Here is a 23,968-nt window from a genome sequence, read left to right as displayed (position 1 = left end):
AAAGTAACACAGAAAGAATGAAAATGTTAATCCTCAATGTCTCCCTCATGACCAAGAGTCACCTGTCCCAACACCCTCTGGAGCGTGCAGGTATAGACCAGAAGAGTTCTCACTGTTCAGGCTGCTGATGGTCCTCCCTGAAACATACAGAAAGTGAAGTTGCTCAGTTGTGTCCAACTCTTTGCTACCCCATGGACTGTAGCTTACCAGGCTTCTCTGTCCATGGGACTTTTTAGGCAAGAGTACTGGGGTGGTTTGCCATTTCCTTCTCCAGGAGATCTTCCCAACCCAGGGATTGAACCCAGGTCCCCCACATTGTAGGCAGATGCTTTACCCTCTGAGCCACCAGGGAAGCCCAGGGAAGCATACACGGATGCTTTAAAAAGAACAAAACAATCTCTCTAAAACCCTCAACATATATCAGCTGAAGCTGGTTTTCTATCGAAGACTGAAAGAGTCTTAGGGCTAACCTAGTCAAAATCTAACTAAAAAGATACTTAAACTAGTTACTGACATGTTTGATGAATATATCTTGCTTTTATATTCAAATATCCTCAGTGAGAGGATGTGTATCTTGTTGCTTTTTTAGCATCTGCAAGACAAATAGTTCCAGCTGTGAAATGTAATTACTAGGACTACAAACAGCAAAGAAGCATGGTTGTTGCCCTAAAATTTAGAACTCTTGAATTGAACACGGGCAATGGTTGCTGGTACAATGTCATCTCCCAGATGCAATGACTATTCCACTTTCTTCCACATGTCTATGAATTTGCTGTTGTACAGTGACATGCAACTCATTTTTAAGTTATTCTCCTATTTAAGAGTATCACAGATCACAGGCTGTTTCTTTTATCTCCCAGGAGTGTTTTCTTTTCTTCCAGATTTGATTCTTTCTTAAGTTCTTCCAGGTGAGCAACAGCATCACTGCAAAGAGCCCCCAGATGAAGGGCTGATGCTGCACCTGCTCTACCTGCAAAGGGCAGTTGGTCCCTAATATGACTCAATATGCCAGCAAATTTGGAAAACTCATCAGTGACCACAAGATTGGAAAAGGTCAGTTTTCATTCTAATCCCAAAGAAAGGCAATGCCAAAGAATGTTCAAACTATGGCACAATTGCACTCATCTCACACGCTAGTAAGGGCTTCCCTTGTGGCTCAGCTGGTAAAGAAACTGCCTGCAATGTGGGAGACCTGAGTCCAATCCCTGGGTTGAGACGATCCCCTGGTGAAGGGAAAGGCTACCCACTCCAGTATTCTAGCCGGGAGAATTCCATGGACTGTATAGTCCACGGGGTTGCAGAGTCAGACACAACTGAGTAACTTTCACTTTCACATGCTAGCAAAGTAATGCTCAAATTTCTTCAAGCCAGGCTTCAACAATACATGAACTGTGAACTTCCAGATGTTCAAGCTGGATTTAGAAAAGGCAGATTTGCCAACATCCGCTGGATCATTGAAAAAGCAAGAGAGTTCCAGAAAAACATCTACTTCTGCTTTACTGACTACACCAAAGCCTCTGACTGTGTGGATCACAACAGACTGTGGAACATTCCTGAAGAGATGGGAATACCAGACGACCTGATCTGCCTCCTGAGAAATCAGTATGCAGGTCAAGAAGTACCAGTTAGAACTGGACATGGAACAGACTGGTTCCAAATCGAGGAAGGATTATGTCATGGCTGTATATGTCATGGTGCTTATTTAATTTCGATGCAGAGGACATCATGAGAAACGCTGGGCTGGATGAAGCACAAGCTGGAATCAAGATTGCTGAGAGAAGTATCAACAACCTCAGATATGCAGATGACACCACCTTTATGGCAGAAAGCGAAAAAGAACTAAAGAGCCTCTTGATGAAAGTGAAAGAGCAGAGTGAAAAAGTTGGCTTAAAACTCAATGTTCAGAAAACTAACATGATGGCGTCCAGTCCCATCACTTCACGACAAATAGATGGGGAAATGGTGGAAACAGTGGCTGACTTTATTTTGGGGGGCTCCAGAATCAGTGCAGATGGTGACTGCAGCCATGAAATTAAAAGACTCTGGCTCCTCGGAAGAAAAGCTATGACCAACCTAGATAGCATATTAAAAACCAGAGACATTACTTTGCCAACAAAGGTCCGTCTAGTCAAAGCTATGGTTTTTTCAGTAGTCACATATGGATGTGAGAGTTGGACCATAAAGAAAGCTGAGTGCCGAAGAACTGATGCTTTTGAACTGTGGTGTTAGAGAAGACTCTTGGAGAGTCCCTTGGACTGCAAGGAAATCCAATCAGTCCAGCCTAAAGGAAATCAGTCCTGAATATTCATTGGAAGGACTGATGCTGAAGCGGAAACTCCAATACTTTGGCCACTTGATGTGAAGAACTGACTCAATGGAAAAGACTCTGATGCTGGGAAAGATGGAAGGCGGGAGGAGAAGCGGACGACAGAGGATGAGATGGTTGGATGGCATCACCGACTTGATGGACCTAAGTTTGAGTAAGCTCTGGGAGTTGGTGATGGACAGGGAAGCCTGGCGTGCTGCAGTGCATGGGGTTGCAAAGAGTCGGACATGACTGAGCTGAACTGACTGAACTGATGACATCTCGGTGCAGACAGGCCTGGCCACCTGAGAATGACTCTGGCAAGGTCACGGACAGCTTGTGTTTGGCCACAATATTTTGTTTTTTATTTTTAAATCTGGATTAGTTCTCAATATTTAAAACTAAAAGCATAAAAGAATTTCTGGCCTCTCTTGAGAACAGTGGAGGATCCAGCAAAGCTGAGCATACACTCATCCACGGCAACAAGTGCCAAGAGCAAAGGCCGACTCCTTCATGTGGTATACAGGTTCTCCACGGTGAACCAGTGGCTTTCAAGTCTCAACTGTTCACACCTGGCACACACCGCTCATTTACACTCATTTACACTTCCTGGTTCTTGTTGTCAGTTTTCAATCCCTACCTAGTGTCGAGCACAGTACCTTCCACAGTGCAAGTTGGAATATGAGTCTAGGAACTGCACCCATCCCAACTCAAAGTGAGCAGGGATCCCAACAAAGGATCACAAATAACAACATATTCCACTCGTTTAGTGGGAGGATACACACCTACAGACAAATCCATTTTGCTACTTGGGTTATCTTCAGTTTGACTCTGGAAAAAAAAAAATAGTGAAGGAAGATTAAAGTCTGGAATTAAACACTTTAATCAGAGAAGAAACAGCATTATTCATGCACGAACTACAGCTTACTCTTACTTTACATCTAGGACTATACCAGGTCCTTGGAAACAAATCTTCCACTGGAACGAAGACAGTAACATTTTTCATAAGAGTAATTTTCACTGCTGCTAGGGCCTCTATGGAGAAGGCGATGCACCCCACTCCAGTACTCTTGCTTGGAAAGTCCCATGGATGGAGGAGCCTGGTGGGCTGCAGTCCATGGGGTCTCTAAGACTCGGCCACAACTGAGCGACGTCACTTTCACTTTTCACTTTCATGCATTGGAGAAGGAAATGGCAACCCACTCCAGTTTTCTTGCCTGCAGAATTCCAGGGATGGCGGAACCTGGTGGGCTGCCGTCTATGGGGTCACACAGTCAGACACGACTGAAGCGACTTAGCAGCAGCAGCAGCAGCAACAGTGCCTCTATTCCTAAATTCAGTTTTCACATCAGATTAGCTTCAGTAAATCTATGGACAGAGTGATAGCTAAACAGCTGCTTGGAGAAATACACCCCTGTCCTCAAGTTCCAGCCGGCTCAGGATCAAATTTCATGAGTGGCAGCCAAATGATGACAACTTCTTCTCGTGACTTGTCAAGTCATCAAATCTTGCAATGTGTAGCCAAGTCATCTGTCTTTTGGCAACCAGGGACACGGCGTCCCCATATTGCTCCCCAAAGACCAAAAAATTAGAAGTTCTACAAAAATTGTCTATATAATTAATCACAAATGGTTTCCCTAGTCATTCTGCTATGGCAGTTTTTTTTTTTTTAAAATTATAATATTAAAGTGGGTACAGTAGTCAGCAAAAGTTATATACATTTTAAGTCCCTGGCTCTTTCTTCCCTAACCTTCTAAGGAAAGATACAAAGGCTACACATTTAAAAGCTGTAACCTTTAAATGCTGGAGTATTTCATTAAGAAAAAAGGAACAGAGAAGAAACATTGCCTCATCCAAATCAGGAACGTTGCATAACCAGTTTCTAAATCTGTAATTTTGTACTATATATGTCAGTGGTCTTAAAATTTGTACTAAATGTAAAAGTTGGGATATAGTACACCTATGAAAAAAGAAAACTTACCAGCAATCCCATATTTGAAAACTGTTTGGCAAGAGGATTCATCCATGAATCACTGTTTCCTCCTTTGAGTGAGCACTACAGAAATGAAATATGTAACCTCAGAATCAAATAATTGATTTCAACTTCCTGAGTTGCAAAAAAGTACTGACTAAAAATGTAAAACCAGAGTTTACCTTTTTCAACCATAACTATTTCTCTTTAACTATAGTTATTTTGATAGATCTGTTAGTATAAAAAAGTAACAGGCCTTAGTTACATCAATGTTTTCATTCTTATTCTATTCACTGCACTGAGTTAGAAGTAACTTGAAAAATAAATGGTCAGCTAGGGCTTTCACCCTATAAAGGGTCAACATCAGATTTTCTAAAATATAACACTTGCAAGCTAGTACTTTCCCTCTCAGTTCCTCCTTGTAACCCAAGCCGGTTTCTATTAGGAGTCAAGAAAAAGTTTGATGCCAGTGCATGTTATTTGGAAAGGAGCCTATTTAAACTGGTCATTACTCTCTGTGTGGATACAAGGAGGAGCTCATCCATGCAGCACTTTCATTTGCTTGTTTCAGAGTGTTAAGGACACGGGGCTCTGTAGAAAGTGGAAAGAAGTCAGCAGAAGACACCATCACCAAGTTCACTGCAAAGGCAGGCAGGTGAGGGTTTTTGTTTGTTTCTTCAGGGGACAAACTAATTTCTCTGCTGAACAAGGAACCAATCATCAGCTCCACTTTTATTTCTATGGAGAAGGTGAGTGGAACTATGATGGGAACCTGGTAGGGGCTGGAGATGATGGGGCTTTGTGCACGTGTGCATTCTCCAGGTAAAAATTCTGTGTGTTCTGATGCTACTGCTCATGTCAATTTTATTTCTGAAAGTGTTAAGGTACCTCTACAGGTTTAAAGGTCAAAAAAGCCCTCCCTGGAGGGAGGGAGGAGTGGTAGTTACTGTTTAATGGGTACAAAGTTTCAGCGGGCAAGATGAGAAGGGCTTTGTGGACAGATGTCAGTGATGACAGCACCACGTGAATGCACATAATGCTGAACTGTACACTTATAATTGGTTAAGACGGTCGATTTTACATCAGCTGTACTGGAACACACACAGACACACAGACACACACACCCAGACACCCAGACACACACCCAGACACACACACACACACACACACACACAGAGAAGGGTCAGAATCACCAGTCATGGAACAGAAACAGTTAATTCCCAGTTAAACTCATTGAATCTTGGTGGTTCCCTGAGTGGGCTAGTACCTTTCACTTGGTTGCTTCCTCAGCAGTCTTCCTAGAATCCGGTCTCATTATTAATTTGTAAATAATAAAAAGAAAGCCACAGTAGACTAGACGGTGCAAATGTATTAAAAATGTTAGAAAGTTCACAGAATAATTTCTTTTGTGACTGAAGTAAGAAAATAAAAGTCCTTTATGGGGGAAAACTGTAAATGACTGCTTAAACAAAATGTTTCTAACAGAAACAACCTGCATTCTCAGGTTATAAAACAAAGTAATCGTATTCAGAACAAAATCCCATAGGTGAAGGGGATGAAGAAGGTACAGCCCTTGGTCAACTGAAGACCTTCTAAAATGGCGTCCAGTACCTGAAAACCAGTTTTAGTTATGAAGTCTTTCTTAGAGCAGCAAGGCTCCCATGCTGAAATAACATACGTGGCCACCCAACTTTTTTCCCCTTAATGAATTTGTAGAATGAGAGGCTGGAATGGAAAAAGAGGGCTTCTACTGAGAGTCACTCAGGTTCGAGATTGAACCAAAGTCCTCATTAAACTATGAAAATCAAAAGAGAAACTAAGTTGCTCTACAATCCAGAAAATAAAAAGCACAGGACACACTGGTGCAGGATGAGATAAACCACCTAGCCGCCAACGCAGGTTAAGCACCGGCACCTCGCTCTGTTGAGAAAGGATTTGGGGCCTTGGAATTTCCCAAATCAGACAAAAATGAGTCACGGTGATTGCTGCTGGAGGAACCGTATTACTGTGGATTTCCCTTCTACATATTCAGGGGGACCTACTTGAAGGACGGATCAGGCTTTAGAACACAAAAGCATAAAACATTTATAAAGGGTGTCCTGAAAGTTCCCAAAGAATTATTATAATATGGAAAATGAAGTAAGAAGAAAAATCTTGTTTCTTTGAAAATTTCACCTTATCTACAGAGAGAATTTTGTAGGTAAGAGACTTCAAGGTAAGGAAGATGAGGGGTAAAGAGGACATAGTTAGGTGTTCTGAAGAAAGTATTTTCTCCATCACTGAGGACTGCGAGGACTTCAGCTATGTGGCTTCTTCCACTAAAACATTCTCAGTTCTGCCTTCTAAGAATGAATAAGCAAGTTCAGACACCTCTAAGGTGGCCTACCTTCATTTGTTTCTTTCCTCCTTGTCCCCAGCTTGCTGAGTTGTGGGAGGAAGTGCTTCCCTGAGAGCCGGCAGTGTTCCAGACTCCTCCATCATCCTCCTCTTCCCAGCTGGGATGGCGAGTTCCTGCCACTGGCCCATCATTCTCCCCCCAGCCATCTTGCATAGATTTGGAATCTTTAAGAAAAGAAAGAGCCAACTGTATGCAATGGCTATATATAACAAAACCCACAACGATCATTCCTTGTAAATGCAGCATTTTAGTGTATTTCTAATTGTATCCAGTATCTGTCTGTATGGCGAGGCAAATATTCTCCCAACTTTAGAGAGCAGAATGGAAACCCCAAAAGGGTCAAACATACACAGTAAGTTCATAAACCACAAATCAACATTTCCTGGCTCCTAGTTCAATGATTTTTCCCCTTACACAGTGTTGACAGAAATCCCCCAACTGAAAAGAATCACTATTTACAAGAAATTTCACACTTAAATTAAGAGAAATCTGTTACTCTTAATGAGAATGTTGTACTGCACTTCTTAGTTTTACCCTCCTGAAAGGAAATACGTGGTGTACTTTGTAACGGATTTTACAAATATGAGGCAGGATAAAAAACAACTGTCAACCTTGTTTGGGGTGAAGAAAAGAATATGAAAGATGGACGGAAAAAAGAAAACTGTACTAGATTTTGAATATCAAAATTACAGTGAAAGAAGAGAAATTCAGAAATAGCCATGAAAATTTGAAAGTTACTAGATTTACACACTTGAAATGTACTGGAAACTAAAAAGATCCTAGGCAAAGACAATGTATAAGCAATGGCTTTTAAAGACGGGCAGAGGAGGGACTTCCTTGGTGGTCCAGTGGCTAGACTCCATGCTTCCAATGGAGAGGGCTTGGGTTTGATCCCTGGGGAATTCAATCCCACATGCCACAAATAAGAGTTCACATACTGTAACTAAGACCCGGTCCAGCTAAATAAATAATAAATAGTTAATAAATAAATAAAAGACAGGAGGAGGAAATGTAGGGGACAGAATGCGGAAGGGAGGACAAAGACAGGGAAACCAGTGCTCAACTGTGCAAGAAAGTAGGTCATCATCAGGCGCCACAGTCAATTCCACCAACATCTCCCCTTAAACAAAGATCTTGAATTTGGACACTGGGATAAATCCTTAATCTCCTTCTGAAAATTCTGTACGGATACACTTTCTGGTAATGAGAGAAGAAAGGAAATACACTATCCCACCTAGAAACTCCATGACAAGGTATGAAAGCATTATTCACTCACTCTGTGTCTGACTCTTTGCGACCCCATGAACTGTAACCTGCTGGCTCCACTCTCCATGGGATTCTCCAGGCAAGATTACGGGAGTGGGTAGCCATTCCCTTCTCCAGGGGATCTTCCCGACCCAGGGACTGAACCTAGGTCTCCCACATTACAGGCAGATTCTTTGCCAGAATCTGAGAAGCCCAGAAGCTCCATCCAAACCTTCAATTTACAAAATGACAAGACATTTATGGAGGGAGTTACTTGATTCAGATGGCTTCACACAAAGAGTCTAGAGCCAGAAAAGTGGCTTTTCCAGGCCTTTCTGCTGCCAGGCTCTGGGACAAGGCCTATGATGCCATCTAGGCACCAATCAAATATGCAGACAGCTAGGTAGTCAATTTCCTCAGAGAGTGGTATCATCTCCCAGCGACTCCCAAATGAACCTTGGCATGAACCCTCTATGGGGTTCACTAAGCACCCCCCTTTGCAGGGGCTCTGTGACTGAGCTGCAAAAGGCAGGGCCTGGGGGCTGTTCTCCCCGCTTCTGGATAACCAGGACCATTTCTCCTGCACAGGAGGTTATCCACTATTACATAAGCACAGGCTTTAAACATCCTCTGACAAGCAACAGGAATTAAAGACCCAACATAACTGACATATTGACCCTTTTAAAGAAGAAAGACATCCATGTAACCCTTCTTCGAGAGAAAGGAGCTGCACTTTTAACAAATGATTTCTTGTAGAGAGATTAAAAAAATAGAGACCTTCAATACTGAAGTCATGGAGTCCACACCAGATTTAAGACATCTACAGTCTAGATAAGCTCACAGGTTAAATTACCATGAGCATTGATTAGTAGGCTGTGACTATCTAGCCCCTTCCCCTGACTATTACATGTTCAAATTACCCAGAGTAGGGGGAAAGGTAACTACAGATTTAGCTATAGATATAGATGATCCCAGTGAGTAGAAGCCTTTTTTAAAATCTGGAGAAAAGTGATTTCTGTGATGGAAGAAAGATGATCCCGAAGTTGGGAAAGACACATAAAAATCTTCAAAGTACTGCTAAAGGGCCTCCTTGTGCCAAGGGTCTGGTTTATGCCTTTCAACAGCGTTCTGGATCTATTCCAAGTCTACAGAATGGTATTTCCCATGATAATAGAACCAGTTTTACAATGAAAGTCAAGACAAGATCAAATTCTTTATCAAGCTATTTCTATGAAGTGAAGGAGATTTGTCATTTTCAAAATGCAGTTAAGTTACACAGGCACAAGAGTGAGTTTCCAGAATACAGAGAGCTAAGATGATACTCCATCCTATGGTATGGTCAGAAGCAGAAATATCATAAAATAAGCTTGACAATGGAATGTATTCTTGCTCCAATTCAGAGAATTCAGTCTGACCACATTTTTTAATCAAAAGACAATCCCTTAACTCTGCAATATGGTAGAAAAGAGACGCTGGAATACTTCTTAAGAAAACTACAAAAAAGTGAAAACAGGCACTTGAAATTAAATTTTTCAACTGAGGATCATCCACTGGGACGTTCTGTAGGATCTGTTTATAAAGTTTTGCAAATTGAGAACACATTGCCAGCTGGATCAAGTATAGCTTAGATTGTCAGTGATTATGAATAAGTGTGATGTGCTTTGTTTAAAAAATTCAAATGAAGAAATTCTGTTGGGTTCAAGAAACCTTAAATGTCCTGTGTGGGTGGGACTATGAGAAGAGAGACAAAGGGGAAAGAAAGGAGCAGAAGGATGAAGTCACTGGGCAGCAGAGACCTAGTTCCATGTTAAATGCCAGGAATAATTATTATTTTTACCAACATGAGAGTAGAAATGCAAAATAGATATAGTGAGCAATATTTAACTTACTATGGGAGAAAAGGCACATCAAAATTTCAGTTCTGGCCAGACATTAAACTTAAGTTAAAACGAGGGATTTCCGTGGTGGTCCAGTGGCTAAGACTCCATGCTCCCAATACAGGGGCCTTTGGTTTGATCCCTGGTTGGGGAACTAAGATCCCACGTGCCACAAGGAAGAGCATTCATGCCGCAACTAAGACCCAGCATAGCTGAGTAAATGTTTTTTTTTTTTAATGAAATCAATAATACTAACTTATGACTTTCAGTTCACTGTAAGCATTTTTACATATGCCAAGCCAAGTCTCCATCATTTGCTACTAACCATTTACTAAAGATCCAAGGTCCTGAACCTCGTTGAACTGATAACGTAATAACAGCCCTCCCCCAAACATGTGACTCTCCAAATTAACAGAGACTCCCTCAAAAAGAGTGCCGTATACTTACTAGGTTTCATGGCATTTGGAGCACTGGAGGGTGCAGTCCCCCAGCCTGTTGTCGACGCTCCCGTGTCATCCATCTCGCCCCACCCAGGACTGCTCTCGTTTGGCTCACCCCAAGCTGAAGTACCATTATCTGGAGCAGATGGTGTGCTTTTGCTCCAGACTGTAAAGAAAGGAGATGCATCTCAAAGAATGATTTATCAACCCTGTAGCATCCAGTGGGGGTGAAGGGAGGAGGAACAGGGCCTCCTGAATTCCATGGGTGCAAACCGAAATGTGGACACCACCTACACGGAGGACACCTGGCACTGTCACTTGAACTTTTGGTCCAGTAATTCCACTGCCAGGAAATTATACCATACATGTACTTGTAAAAGTAGATGAAATTACATGTACAACAATGCTCATGGGATCACTGTCAGAAAACATCTGGAAGCAACCTAAGTATCTATGAAAAAGGGACCAGTCAGACCAATTGTGAATTGCCCATCAAGTGAATACTATATACGAAGCAATGAAAAGACAGAAATCTATTAACATGAAAAGTTCTGAAGAATAATGAGAAAAGCATGGTGAAGAACAGTGTATATAGTACAATTTCCCCTATTGCACCAAAATATACCTATTTTGCTATAGGTATCAACAAAATTTCTGATTGGCACACAAAGTTCTAAAACCTGCAAGGAGAGACCCTAAGGGTTAAGATTCTTTTATTTATTACCTTTTGCTTTTCTATATAGTTTGAAGGTTTTTACTATATGAAGAAATTCTTTTACATTTTCTAGGTAGAGAATTAATGAGCAAATGTTCATTTCCTTCTTTTGTTTTCCTTTCAATATATATTTTAAAAAAACAGAACTAGTTAAAAGTAATCATTTCATAACTGGTTTCACTGAACATTAGACTTACTTTGGAGAGTGGAAAATTAAGTATTATGATTAATTTTAACTCAAATAATCCAAACAAATTAAGGGTTCAGTTCAGTCGCTCAGTCGTGTCCGACTCCTTGCGACCCCATGAACTGCAGCACGCCAGGCCTCCCTGTCCATCACCAACTCCCGGAGTCTACTCAAACTCATGTCCATAGAGCTGGTGATGCCATCCAGCCATTTCATCCTCTGTTGTTCCCCTTCTCCTCCTGCCCCCAACCCCTCCCAGCATCAGGGTCTTTTCCAATGAGTCAACTCTTTGCATCAGGTGGCCAAAGTATTGGAGTTTCAGCTTCAGCATGAGTCCTTCCAATGAACACCCAGGACTGATCTCCTTGGGTGGACCTCCTTGCAGTCCAAGGGACTCTCAAGAGTCTTCTCCAGCACCACAGTTCAAAAGCATCAATTCTTTGGCGCTCAGCTTTCTTCACAGTCCAACTCTCACAACCATACGTGACCACTGGAAAAACCATAGCCTTGACTAGACGGACCTTTGTTGGCAAAGTAACGTCCCTGCTCTTGAATATGCTATCTAGGTTGGTCATAACTTTTCTTCCAAGGAGTAAGCATCTTTTAATTTCATGGATGCAAGGTGCATCCCTTTAATTTGCTGATTTACATGAGGGCATTCAAGTTGCCAATGCCAAACTCAGAACCATCACCAGGCACTACATTTTAAAAAATTGTTTAAAATCGCCTCCCCCTTTGTAAGTTTTTATCAACACTGCTTTTAATTTACTACACATGATGTTTCTTATCCAAAGAATGAGGGAAGAAAGTTTAATTCTGAACAACTGATTATCATGAGATAATCTCCACATGACGAAGTGCTCCACTTCGCCACCTGATGTGAAGAGCTGACTCACTGGAAAAGATCCTGATGCCGGGAAGGACTGAGGGCAAAAGGAGAAGGGGGCGACAGAGGATGAAATGGATAGCATCACTGACTCATGGACATGAATCTGAGCAAACTTCAGGACAGAGTGAAGGACAGGAAAGCCTGGCGTGCTGAGGTCCATGGGGTTGCAAAGAGTCAGACACAACTTAGTGACTGAACAATAACAACAATCTCCACATAATGAAGTTTGCCACTTCCAGAGGTTAACTGTTAAAAATCATCTGGAAAGTGATAGAAACCTTCCAGATGCCAGCTCGGCTCTAATGTTTTCTGACGGCCTCTGCAAGAACAAACACAGACGGCTTCCCATTGCTGGGGAAAGAGCAACACAGAAGATGTGTCCACAGGCAGAACAGGAATGGAAATTAGGTCTATTTCTGCTCCTATTTTAATTCTTTATTTTTAAATCTAAAGCAGTTTGTTTGGCAAGATTTAAATCTTTTCGATTCTGCAGACCGATACAATTACCAAAAAAACAAAAAATAAAATAGGGGGGAGACTAACCCAGGGATGCCACCTTTCCCTTTGGCCAAGAAAGAGCGTTACCATGTACCACCAGCATCTGTCGTCACCAATGTTTGATATAAAGAGAGCTTTTGTTGACAACAGCCTACAGTTAAAGCAGGAAAGAGTCTCAGAACAAAGCTAAGTTCAATAAATACCTCTTAACAAAAATAGCTTGGTTTAGGATTGCTTTTCTTCAACAAAACCTGTAAGAAAAAGCCATCGCCTACCTGATGCTGATTTGCCGGTCATCGGGGTAGGCAGGTTTGCTTCTCGAGGTGCTGGGCCCCCTTGGGAATTCTTATCCCACAGATTCACATTCTTGTAGTTGTAACTGTTGGGGTCTCCCCATGCGGAAGTGCCATCGTCAATGTCCATCTTCCGACTGATCGACTGTGGGGATGGCTCTTCCCAACCGCTGGGTTCCTCATCCTTGGGGGTTACTGGCTGCGGCCCGCTGCTCCAGTTGGAATTGGAAGGTCGTCCGTTGCCTGGAGGTGGTGGGGCTGGGCCTCCCCAGGAGCCAGAGGCCTCGGGTTGTGGTGGTGGTAGCTGCTGCGGCGGCTGCTGCTGTTGGTGCTGTTTGTTCCAGGAACCGGGCTGTCTGCCTGTCTCCGTCCACGCCGGAGACCTTTTGCAATCTTCCCACCCGCCTTTGGAAGCCAGGCTTGCGTTCCCACTGCTCCCCCAAGTCCCGATTTCACTCTGCCCACCTTCGCCCCACCCGGACACAGGTTTACTTGCAGCATTTTCCCAATTGCTGGTTTTTGCCTGATCAACCTCCTCTCCCCAACCATTCTTTCCAGAAGTCCATCCTTGGTTGGGCTGGCGTCCACCTCCCCACCCCTGATCCTTGCTGGAGTTCTCGTTCCAAGAGGAAGATGTCTTCTCGTCCGGTCGTCCCCCTCCCCAGTTGGAAGAGTTGTTGTTCTTATAGTCGTTCCAGCCTCCTGTGTTCTTGGGGTCTTTCCACTCTGCAGAGGCTGAGAGCTCTCCCCATCCAGACTTCATCTGATTGCTTTGGCTGGGCGCGTCTCCCCAGCCCCCTGAGCTCTTGGTCTGTGTGGCAGCGCTCTCCCACCCCTCAGTCCCTTTGTCAGACTTCCCCTCGGGCCTTGGCACCTCTTCAATGTCCCACACCGTGTCTTGCTTAATTTGAGTTTGGCCCCAGCCAGTGTTTGAGAGCACCCTGGGGTCCAAATCAGTTCGGCTCAAAAGAGTCTGCAAGACAGCCTGACAATCAGGATGTGTGGGCCGGTACGACCGACGGCCAGAATTGTGACTGTCACTACTTCCTGCTTTGTGGTTGCTTCCAGTGCTTTGACCTCCAACTTCACTTCCCGTGGAGCTGGAAGATCTTCCCCAACAGGGAGCCTGGGCATTGCCTTGGTTTTCAGGGAGGGGGTGGCCCTTCTGATTGTCCCATGCTCCAGTGCTAGAATTTGGTTGGTTTGGACCACTCCATTCTCCAATTTTCAACTCGTCAGACCCAGTCGGCTGTTTCCATTCTCCCTGAGAGACCCCGGATGTCATTTTGTTCCCTTCACCCCATTTGTTGTCATTAGAGTCCTGAGGGCCAAAGTTCCAGGACCCACCCGTAGACCTGTTATTGTTGTCCCAAGAGTCACTTTTTGACCCGGTTGATTTCTGAACAGGAGCTCCCTTCCAGGAGTCCTCTCTCTCCTTTCCATTGTTCCCATTGTTTCCAGAATTGCTTTGTCCAGAGGCTGTGTCAGTTCCAGAAGGCCCCCTAGCTGCACCCCAAGATCCAACACTCCCAGTCTTTCGATCTCCAGTGCTTTGTGAAGGGGCATCAGTGCTCCTGGAGGCGTTCCCCAAGCCCATCCCAAAGGGCATTCCCTTATTCTCCATGGGGTTTGGTGAACTTGAGTTCAAGGAGTTAGTGTTTCCATTTTTTGGTCCATCAGTGTTATGAATTTGAGCCTGCTCTCTGCCAGAGACAACAAAATTAACACCCGCATTTTCCATCTTTGACTGCTGTTCCCTGGATGCCTGACCTACTGCGCTAACCTGTGCACTGGAATTACTAGTCTCCGTTTCCAATGCCCCTTTCCTAGAATTTCCTTCTTGGACCAGTGCTGGCCAGGCAGATGGGTTGCTATTTGGGTTAAAGTTGCTGAAGCCAGAGCCAGGTCCAATTCTCTCCTGACCACTCACATTCCTCCAGTTTCCTAGTCCATTGTTGCTCTCCGTAGTAGAATTGGAAGATTGAACTGATTTAGCCTTAGGGTCAGATTTCCAGACCCCAAGATTACATTCGTTCCCGGAACTTGCAGACTGGCACTGGCTCCCTTTTCCTTTGTTACTAGTGGTGCTTCCTGGCAGAGTGCTCTTCTCAGAGCCAGGGTTCGAGGCACTGTTGTTATCGGTGGTGTTTTCGGAAGAAGACTCAGTGTCTTTGCTGGCAATGCAAGGCCACTCTTCCATGTCAGACCCGTCTACAATCACCTTGTCCCAGATGTGAATGGGGTTGGGGGAGGCGCCGCTGTTGGAGGAGGCTCCCGGGCCCCAAGTGGAATTTGCATAATTTGAAGCAGCAGCACCTCCAAGGGTTGACTCTGAGAAAGAGATGGTCTCATTAATCACAGTGGCACGTGCATCATCTCAACACCTCGAGCTCAAACCGCCCCAAAAGTGAGCTTGTCACTTCCCCACAAACTAGTTCTCTGCCCACTGCCTGCCTTGCTTAACTGTGTCATGCCTGTCTGAGTTGTCTCTTCTGTCTTGCCTGGCTGGTGTATTTGCTAACTCTAACCCCCAGAGCCTCTCAAAGCTATCCTCGTGCTACTTCCAGGGACAGAGAAGGGACTTCCCGTATCTTGAGACAATGCAGTTAATAGCCTATCCTTGCTTTACAGCTACAACCCACTCTAAACACCCCTAGTATTAATAAAGAACACCTCTGATTACATCACTGCTCTATGGAAAGCACTGGAGAGTTTCGTAGTGCATTAAGAATAAAGCTAAACTCCTGGGCCTGAGGTCTGATCAAGATGCTCCACAACCTGGGACCCACTTACTTTTCCGTTTTCCCCTTTCTCTGCTTTCTCTGATGATGCCCACACTCTACAAACTGCACCTTCTCACCTTGGCTCCATTCCCCACGGGCATCTATTGTTCTTTCCTTTGGAATTCACACGCTGAGATCTATCCATCTTTCTGGGTCTAGTGCAAGTGCCACTTCTTCTATGAAGTTTTTTTAAGCTTGCCACCTGAAAACAGCCTTTCTCTGCCTGGAGCTGTCTTGCTCCGTGTATCACACTCACCTCTTCCTTCCCTCACATGAATGCCCTCCAGGCAGAGACCTATCTTGCTAATGTTTGAATTCCATGTGGCAGCCAGGGCACGGCTGCTCAGTAAGCAGCTGCTGAATGATGAATGCCCACCCAGCTAGATGCCAGGGCAGACAAGCATGAATCAGTTTGTATGCCCAAGGAACTTGATAAAAAGAGCCTGGCTCAGAGCATATTTGATTGGCGTGGGAGGGAGGGGGAATGACCTGTTTTTAAGACCAATAATTTCCTCTAAACGTATTTCAGTTCTTTTTATCCAAACAGCTTTAAACCAATATGAAGTTAAAAAAAAAAATTACATAGCGCCATATAAAAGTAAGGAAGCAGAGAATTTCAAACTCTTGAGATCAGGGGCCTCCTAGGTTTTAAGAATGTAAACAGGAGAGTGACTCATGCTGGACCCACGTCTACGTCCAGGCCTGGTGGGACTCAGCTGCTGAAGTGCTCGACACAAACACCCCCTCACACTTCCCTTTGCAGCTGGTGACGAGGGGCCAGGAAGGAAGGGCCAGGAGGCGGTTCTGTCTGGGCTGGGCCTGTCCTGACGGGTACCAAAGGAAGCCTCATGAACAGGGCTTGTCTCTGTATGAAGGCCTATGTCACTGCCAGCTTTTTCTCCATCTTTACTTTGCACATAAGATGGTAAAAAAAATTCTCTAGGCAATTCTATGTTCAAATTAGAACTAGAATAAAGCATCCTACCATTAACAACCACCAATTCACTGTCCTTGTCAATGCTTGATGGTCTTCAAGCTTTGAATTTTAATGTAATCTCAAAAAAACATTTGTAAGAATAAGTGGAAATCTTTTGACAAGTTTTTAAAAAATGGGGGATGATATTTGGAAGTTCTTGGCTGTTGGCTGTTTAGTTTAGTATTCATCTATTAAAAACTCTCAACACTTCCAGCAGAGCCTTTCAGGTAAAGATTCCTTATACCTACATACAGTTTTTAACAGAGCCCCAAATCCAGGGCTCTCTACAAACAAACACTGATCTTAGAAATCTACTCGAAGGATGGCATTATGTGGATTTCCCCCTAAGCTCTGCATTATAATCTAAGAGACCATTCTCTCTCTGTTCCCAGAGTTCCAGGAACATAAACACGCATGTCTTGAGATTCAGAACCAGCCTCGGCCCTAGTCTCACTTCTAGTCGCCCCAGTACATACCTGAAGAGGTACCTGCGGCTATGGGGGCTTGAACTGTAATGCTCTCGTCTAAGAAGGGAAAAAAGGGACGAAGAATGTGGACAAACAGCAGCGGGCCAAGAGCACACTCGCCAGACACTGAAATCCAGTTTCAGGAGAGAAATGCTGGTACACACCTCACACTGGGCTCCTCCTCCATCTCCTGAATAACCCCAAGAGTCTACAAGAAAAGTCACCCACTCCAGTGTTCTTGCCTGGAGAATCCCACGGACAGAGGGGCCTGACAGGTTACAGTCCATGGGGTCGCAAAGAGTCGGACATGACCGATTGACTAACACTAACTAACTAAGTCTATATAATCAGGGCTTCTCGTGGGACTTCAGACAGGCGACACAGAGTGGTGCACCGCTCCCTGCAGCCGCCCCGGCCCCCTCGCCCCGCTCACCTGCCCGAGGCGCGCTCACCTGGTGCGGCCCCACCCTCGCTCTGCAGCAGCGCTCCTGTCACTTGTGCGTTGTTGGGGTTTGCTCCAGGCGCCGTGGAGGGAGGAGGCCCTGCCCCGCCCCCGAGGAGCATGCAGGACGGTGGAGGGGGCTGCCCACGTTTTAGTAACACTTTGTGGTCCTGCTGGCAACGGAATCGCGGCGGCACCTCCCGAGGCATGTAGCGGGCGGCGCTTGGCGGTTGTCCGTTCGGCACTGCCACCCTTTTGGCATTGTTGCCACCATTGACTGGTGGCGATGGAGAGCTGCCAATCGGGCTGGCGGCCGTTGGTTGGCTTAAACTTGGTTTCGTCACTTCGGGCACTGAAAGAGAGAGATGAGGAAACAGCCTTTGAAATCCACTGTATTTTTCTGAAGATTATTTTTTCAAAAAAGTGTCCATGAGATAGGTTCCAATAAGACAATGCTCCTTTCATCCTAATGAGGGACATGGTGTTTCCAGATCCCCCAGCATCTTCAGTTTACTGGAGATAGCTAAGGGTGGAGAGTGATGGTGACAAGGATTCAAATACTGCGGTATCACAGAATGACATTCCATTAACTAAGGAGGAGAAGGAAGTTAGCACCATTCACTCCCCTAAATCAATAGTGGAGCCCTCTGAAGGGCTGCCGAGCAGGTCTAAGGGTGCACACAGACCCCAGGCAAAACCCCTGGGGAAAGGTTCAAGGCTCTCAGCCCAACAGCCCTTTCTCTCCATCCACATTCTTAAAGAAACTTTACCCAAAGTCCCTGGACTAGGTATGCTCAGCCCCCTTCATGTGCACTCCTGGACCATGTTGTCTATCTCTGTGCCATTGAAAAAACTGTTTATATTGAGATTCTCCATTTGTAGATCCTTCTCCTCACCAGGTCAGAAAACCCTCAGTGGCAGGAACCCATCTTTCACCTTTTTTCTTAGGGCACGGCACAAAGTATACCCCTAAAGGGAAATCAGGCTTACAGAATCCCAAGATCAACATGGTTTTGATTTCTATAGCCAGCTAAACTTAAAGACACTTGCTTGGCATTCTGTGTAAACATTAGAAATGTTATAAATCTCTTTGCTTTTATTAAAAAAAAATTAACTAGACTTTATGTGTATTTTTTTCAACTATTCATTTAAAATAAAAATTTCAAAATGTAGATATTTTTCCTGTTTAAATATTTAAGGTTTTCCCTCCCTTGTAAAATGGCAAACAAGAAGGATGGGAACATGTGAGATGACTATGAAGCTCTGCTGGACCCTTCTGGCTTCCCATCCACCCAGGGGAGAAAGTTCTTCTGGACTGGCAAATCCCTCGCTTCATCCTACCAAAAGACTCCACCCTTTCCAGGAAAATCTACCTGGCAGCACACTCTGGCAGCAATACAGAAACAATCAGCCTGGTAATTCCGATGACTCTGAGGCCAGACTCCCTGACCCCAGAGTCATGCGAGGGCCAGCCCTGGTGGCAGTATTGCTCTGACTGCTAAAATGATGCTGGGTCAGCAGGCTGTTCACTGAACTGGCTCCTTTATGAGAGAGATACATCATCAGAAATCAGGGGGCCCAATCTACACCTGCTGGACACTGGGGAATATTATGAGTAACAGGAAGAAAAAAAGAGTAGGAGCCTGGAATAACTTCAGGGCTTAAACCCCTGGTCTAACCTTAGCCAATCATAAGGCAGTACTGTGCCTCCCAGGAAAGAAGAGAGGTGAGAGGATGAACGGATAAATAAATAAATGTATTTCTCAAGAAAATAAATAGGCCATTGTCTAATATTGTATTGACTCAAAAGTTCATTTGGGTTTTTCCATAACGTCTTACAGAAAAACCTGAACTAACTTTTGGCTAACCCAGTATTATTAATATAGTGGACTTTGCATGACTTATAAAGACCAATGTGTAACTGACTGACAAATGGATGAATACAGATGAATTATTTAATGATTCATTTTCTATCTGTGTCTGGAAGATTCCATAGCACACGGCATTCCCAATCTCCTCTCTTCTTACTATGAGAATAAACAAGAAGCTGATGAAGGCCTGGGGAAATTCTTCCCAACTAGCTTTTAGGCCAGAAGGAATTATGCTTCTACAGGGCCGCCCTTCTATAAAAAGACTAGAATCTCCACTTTAAAGTAACCAGGTTTGTCACTCATTTCCCTAAAATAGAATCAGACATGGTAAGAAGAACCTATAGAGCTGAGATCTGAACATCAGTTGGACCAACTCTGAATCACTCATAGCACAGTGGAAGAAATCTGGTAGACATTCTATACTGTATAAGATTCCCTGCAAAGCTCCCAGGGCTTTTTCCCACCATCACATCAGAGGAACAACGGCCCATAAGCAATAAAGTCATAATAAAATCGGGCCACCCCTTGACTATCCTTCCAACACAGTGCTCCCTCCTGGGAGATCAGTCATTCAAAACTTTAGGACACTGTCAGAAAAAGGCTCCCTGCAGCACAAGTTAAGAGCCAACTGTTTCAGGGCTTGAATGAGTTTCTACCCTGTTTTACTACACTCTAAGCACTAACTGGAGAGCAATGCAGGTGTTAGGCAGGATGCCCAAGCCAACTTGCATCCTGAAGTCCAACTAGAGACATCAGAATCCCTGCAGGTATCATGTCATACTCCAAAACATCAGGGGTAACCAAAGAGAGGGAAACTATGATTAAGTCTGAATTACTTTTCAGGTCCTCTCTTTTCTCTCTGAATCTTAATTTGTTTGCAGCTTGTGGTACGAATATTTCTGAAGATAAGCTGCTCAAAATAACGGCATAGTTTCTTATTTTCCAGAGAAAAGGTCTGTGGCTTAAACCTGATCTCTGCTTCAAACGGGAATAAAGACACTACGGAAAAAACTGGGTATCCTACTTTCTAATTTCCATTCATTTACCACCAAAAACCATTTACTTCCTCTAATGAGTCAATCTTCTCCCCTTCTCTGTTGCCATTATTTTATACCAATCTCATCTTACAGTATGAACTTCTAATTGCCTCTACTTCTGAAAAACTTCAATAAGATGCTTTTTCAGATAAAAGTTTTCTTAAGAAAATTCTGAGATGGGCAGGACCAATAAACTATTTCCTTTTTAAATACCTTGATGGTATCAAACATTAAAAAAACAAAACAAAACAAAATATTCCAGTAATGTTTTAAAAGTAATAGTTAAAACATGTTCTACAGAAGACATTATTTTAGACTGAAGAATTTCTTGGTGAATAATAATCAATGCAATACAAAAAAATCTTAAAGACTGATGACACATAGAGTGGCGGATGCAAGCTCAACACTGTTCAGCAACCTCTAAGCACTGTCTCTGTTTCTTTACCTTGCACTCATTCCCCAAACTCAATGCACACTGGCTTTTGCCCAAATCATCTCACTGGAAGCGTCCCTCCTCATTAAATCATTAGTGATTTTGTTCCCAGTTTAATGGGAACTGGGTGAACTTGGGGGGGCGGGGGTGGAGCCTGCCTTAAATATCAATAAATTAGACTAGTTGTTGTTTGTTGTTTTAATCTCTAAGTCATGTCCAACTCCTCTGTCCATGGAATTTCCCAGGCAAGAATACTGGGCTGGGTTGCCAATTCCTTCTCTAAGGGGTCTTTCCGACCCAAAGACTGAACCCCCATCTGCTGTATTGGCAAGCAGATTCTTTACCACTGAGCCACCAGGGAAGCTCAAATTAGAGTAGACCCAAGGTTAGTACATGCAGCCATGAAATTAAAAGACTCTGGCTCCTTGGAAGAAAAGCTATGACCAACCTAGACAGCATATTAAAAACCAGAGACATTACTTTGCCAACAAAGGTCCGTCTAGTCAAAGCTATGGTTTTTCCAGTAGTCATGTATGGATATGAGAGTTGGACCATAAAGAAAGCTGAGTGCCGAAGAGTCGATGCTTTTGAACTGTGGTATTGGAGAAGACTCTTGAGAGTCCCTTGGACTGCAAGGAGATCCAACCAGTCCATCCTAAAGGAAATCAGTCCTGAATATTCATTGGAAGGACTGATGCTGAAGTGGAAACTCCAATAGTTTGGCCATCTGATGCGAAAAACTGACTCACTGGAAAAGACCCTGATGCTGAGAAAGATCGAAGGCAGGAGGAAAAGGGGACAAAAGAGGACGAGATGGTTGGATGGCATAACCGACTCGATGAACATGAGTCTGAGTAGGTTCCAGGAGTTGGTGATGGACAGGGAAGCCTGGCGTGCTGCGGTTCATGGGGTTGCCAAGAGTCGGACGCGACTGAACTGAACTGAAGGTTATTACGATGAGCACTATGCAGTCGCTGTAATAGGATTTCTGGAACAGACTCAAAGATAAGCGTTTTGGCCAGTGGAATAAAATGGTCCATCATCCCAGGTATGATGATGGGAAAACGTTTTTCGTTGTGTCCCAGGTGGGTAAAGATTATGAATTTGCTTTGGACAACAATATTTAAAAATTTTAATTTATACTGAGCCAGAAGTTTTTCCCTGTTTCTTTGACTCACCAACAGACATTTACCAAGGGAATGCTAAGTGTCAGGCACCAAAGTCCTTCAGATCTTTGAAGTTATCAGAGCTTCCCCATGTGGGAAGCCTTTCCTTGGGGGGGTTAAACATTCCCTCCCCTCTTCCAGTATCTAGTCCTCCCAGAGGGGACACAGGTTTCAATTCCTTGACCAATCTGGCCCGAACTTCTCAAGGTCCATCCAACAGAGGTTGATCTCTGTTTCTTTCCATAGAGTGGTGCCCATTATAGGAACTGAAAATCCCTGCCGAGATACTGTATTTCTAGTAATGTAGCTTAAAGTTGTGTTTCTATAAATCAATTATTTCATACTGGTAACTTCCATTAAGCCAACTGTCACCCTAAAACCTAATACCTTTCCAACAACACTAGATGGTTAAGTCCAAACCCTTCCATTACATAGTCTACCTCTTTAATCCTAATTGTATCCTTCATCCCTGTTAAATCTGGTGTATTACATCAATCCTACAAACGTGTCCAATTCCAAGACCAATACCCAACAAGCAAGATCAGTTGCTACCTAAGTACCTTTCAGTATCTGTTACCTGAGTAGCAGACCCAGCTCTAGCCCATGCCCATGACCTCCACTTGAAAGCCCCGTTCTGTTCTCTCCAAAAGCCTCACCCTTTAAAAAAAAAAAGATGGAAGATAAAAAATATATACTTAATCTACTTTTCCTCTGAAATATGGACAAATCTTACTTCAAGTCCTCTCTGTACAACCAGAGCCTTGACACCAACACAGTCTTTTCTTTTTTTCTCATAGGATCTGCTGGGGAAAGAGAGGTGGATTCAGAGTTCAGGGGAGGCTGCCCAAGGCAGGCATCATCTTTGGGAAGAGGAACAGGACCCAGAAACATCAGCTGAGGGAAGAGGAGTGGGATTCAGGCAGACTCCTGGGAACAAAGATGAAGATACAGCTGTAAAATGGGATAAAAAAAGGTAGAAAGATCAGGGTCTCCGTTTTCTTATGGTCTAACACATCTCAGGGATTATTTTTATTTTTATTCTCTGGCTTTAACAATTAAATCCATTATAAGACTCAAAACAGGCTCTCGGCTCACTTCAGAATTATTTTACTTTAATTTTTGAAGGGAATTTGGAAACTGTGAAACTGTACTCCATTTTATGGTAGGTATGAGAAAAACCCTAAACAGAGGGAAACTTTGGGTAGAAGTAAAAAAGAAAACCTAACTTTTAAGGCTTTGGCAGAGGAAAGAGGAATGTGATTCTAAGAACAGACCTGGTACAAATAAAAAAAGAAAGAAAAATCTAACGGATTTTCAGTTTTCCAATAGAAATACCACTTAACATACAGAGCAGCTTGTTTCAACAGCTCAACTGGTCCTTGGCTTCACAAGTATTAAAAATTGTGGCCAGGCCCAGGAACCCAACCACTGTGTTCCAGTAACCACAGAGTCTGGATTTTTTCAGGAAAATGCCAATTTTCTCATCTGTTGTCCCCATAAGTCATCAAAAAGTCCTATAAAAACACTTATATGCCAAAATCCTTTCCTAGATAGTATGCTGGTTCAGAAAATATGGACACTGTTTCATGATCAATAACTCTATTTCTATATTAAAGTATAACTTTTATTTCAAACAAGTATTTTACAGAGATACTTTCAAAATAATGCCTATTTCTGAGTTAGGAACTGACAAAGTACAAAGGGAGAATACTATTTAACTAATTAAAATAATTACAACTAGTAAGTTTTGCTCATTTTATAAATCAGTACAAAATTCTAGACTATTTTCTCCTTTGAAATACCCTTCTTTCCCTTTTTTCTTTTTTTGGCAGCACCATGAGGTACGCATAATCTTAGTTCTCCAACCAGCGATCAAGCCTCTGTCCCCTGCAGTGGACGCATGCAGTCCTAACCACTGGACCACCAGGGCATTCCCTGAAATGCCTTTCGATTAGAAATATATGACAGTAATGT

At 43.5% G+C, this 23,968-nt stretch overlaps 1 protein-coding gene across 1 annotated transcript in view; it reads right to left on the bottom strand.

Annotated features, from left to right (window-relative positions):
- The window catches only part of TNRC6B (trinucleotide repeat containing adaptor 6B), a 177,591-nt gene that overhangs the window by 36,798 nt on the left and 116,825 nt on the right, over window positions 1-23,968 (bottom strand). Inside the window, exons 5-9 of the mRNA XM_068970331.1 lie at window positions 17,498-17,839; window positions 10,245-10,403; window positions 6,664-6,839; window positions 4,287-4,361; window positions 3,091-3,136 (exon numbers count right to left, since the gene is read on the bottom strand). Of these exons, the coding sequence (XP_068826432.1) occupies window positions 3,091-3,136; window positions 4,287-4,361; window positions 6,664-6,839; window positions 10,245-10,403; window positions 17,498-17,839 (798 nt within the window). The remainder of the gene's footprint in view (window positions 1-3,090; window positions 3,137-4,286; window positions 4,362-6,663; window positions 6,840-10,244; window positions 10,404-17,497; window positions 17,840-23,968) is intronic.

This window comes from Capricornis sumatraensis, chromosome 4, assembly GCF_032405125.1.
Source record: "Capricornis sumatraensis isolate serow.1 chromosome 4, serow.2, whole genome shotgun sequence".
Taxonomy (NCBI): Eukaryota; Metazoa; Chordata; class Mammalia; order Artiodactyla; family Bovidae; genus Capricornis; species Capricornis sumatraensis.
Note: the sequence above shows the minus strand (reverse complement) of the source record. Positions and strands in the feature narration are given on the sequence as shown.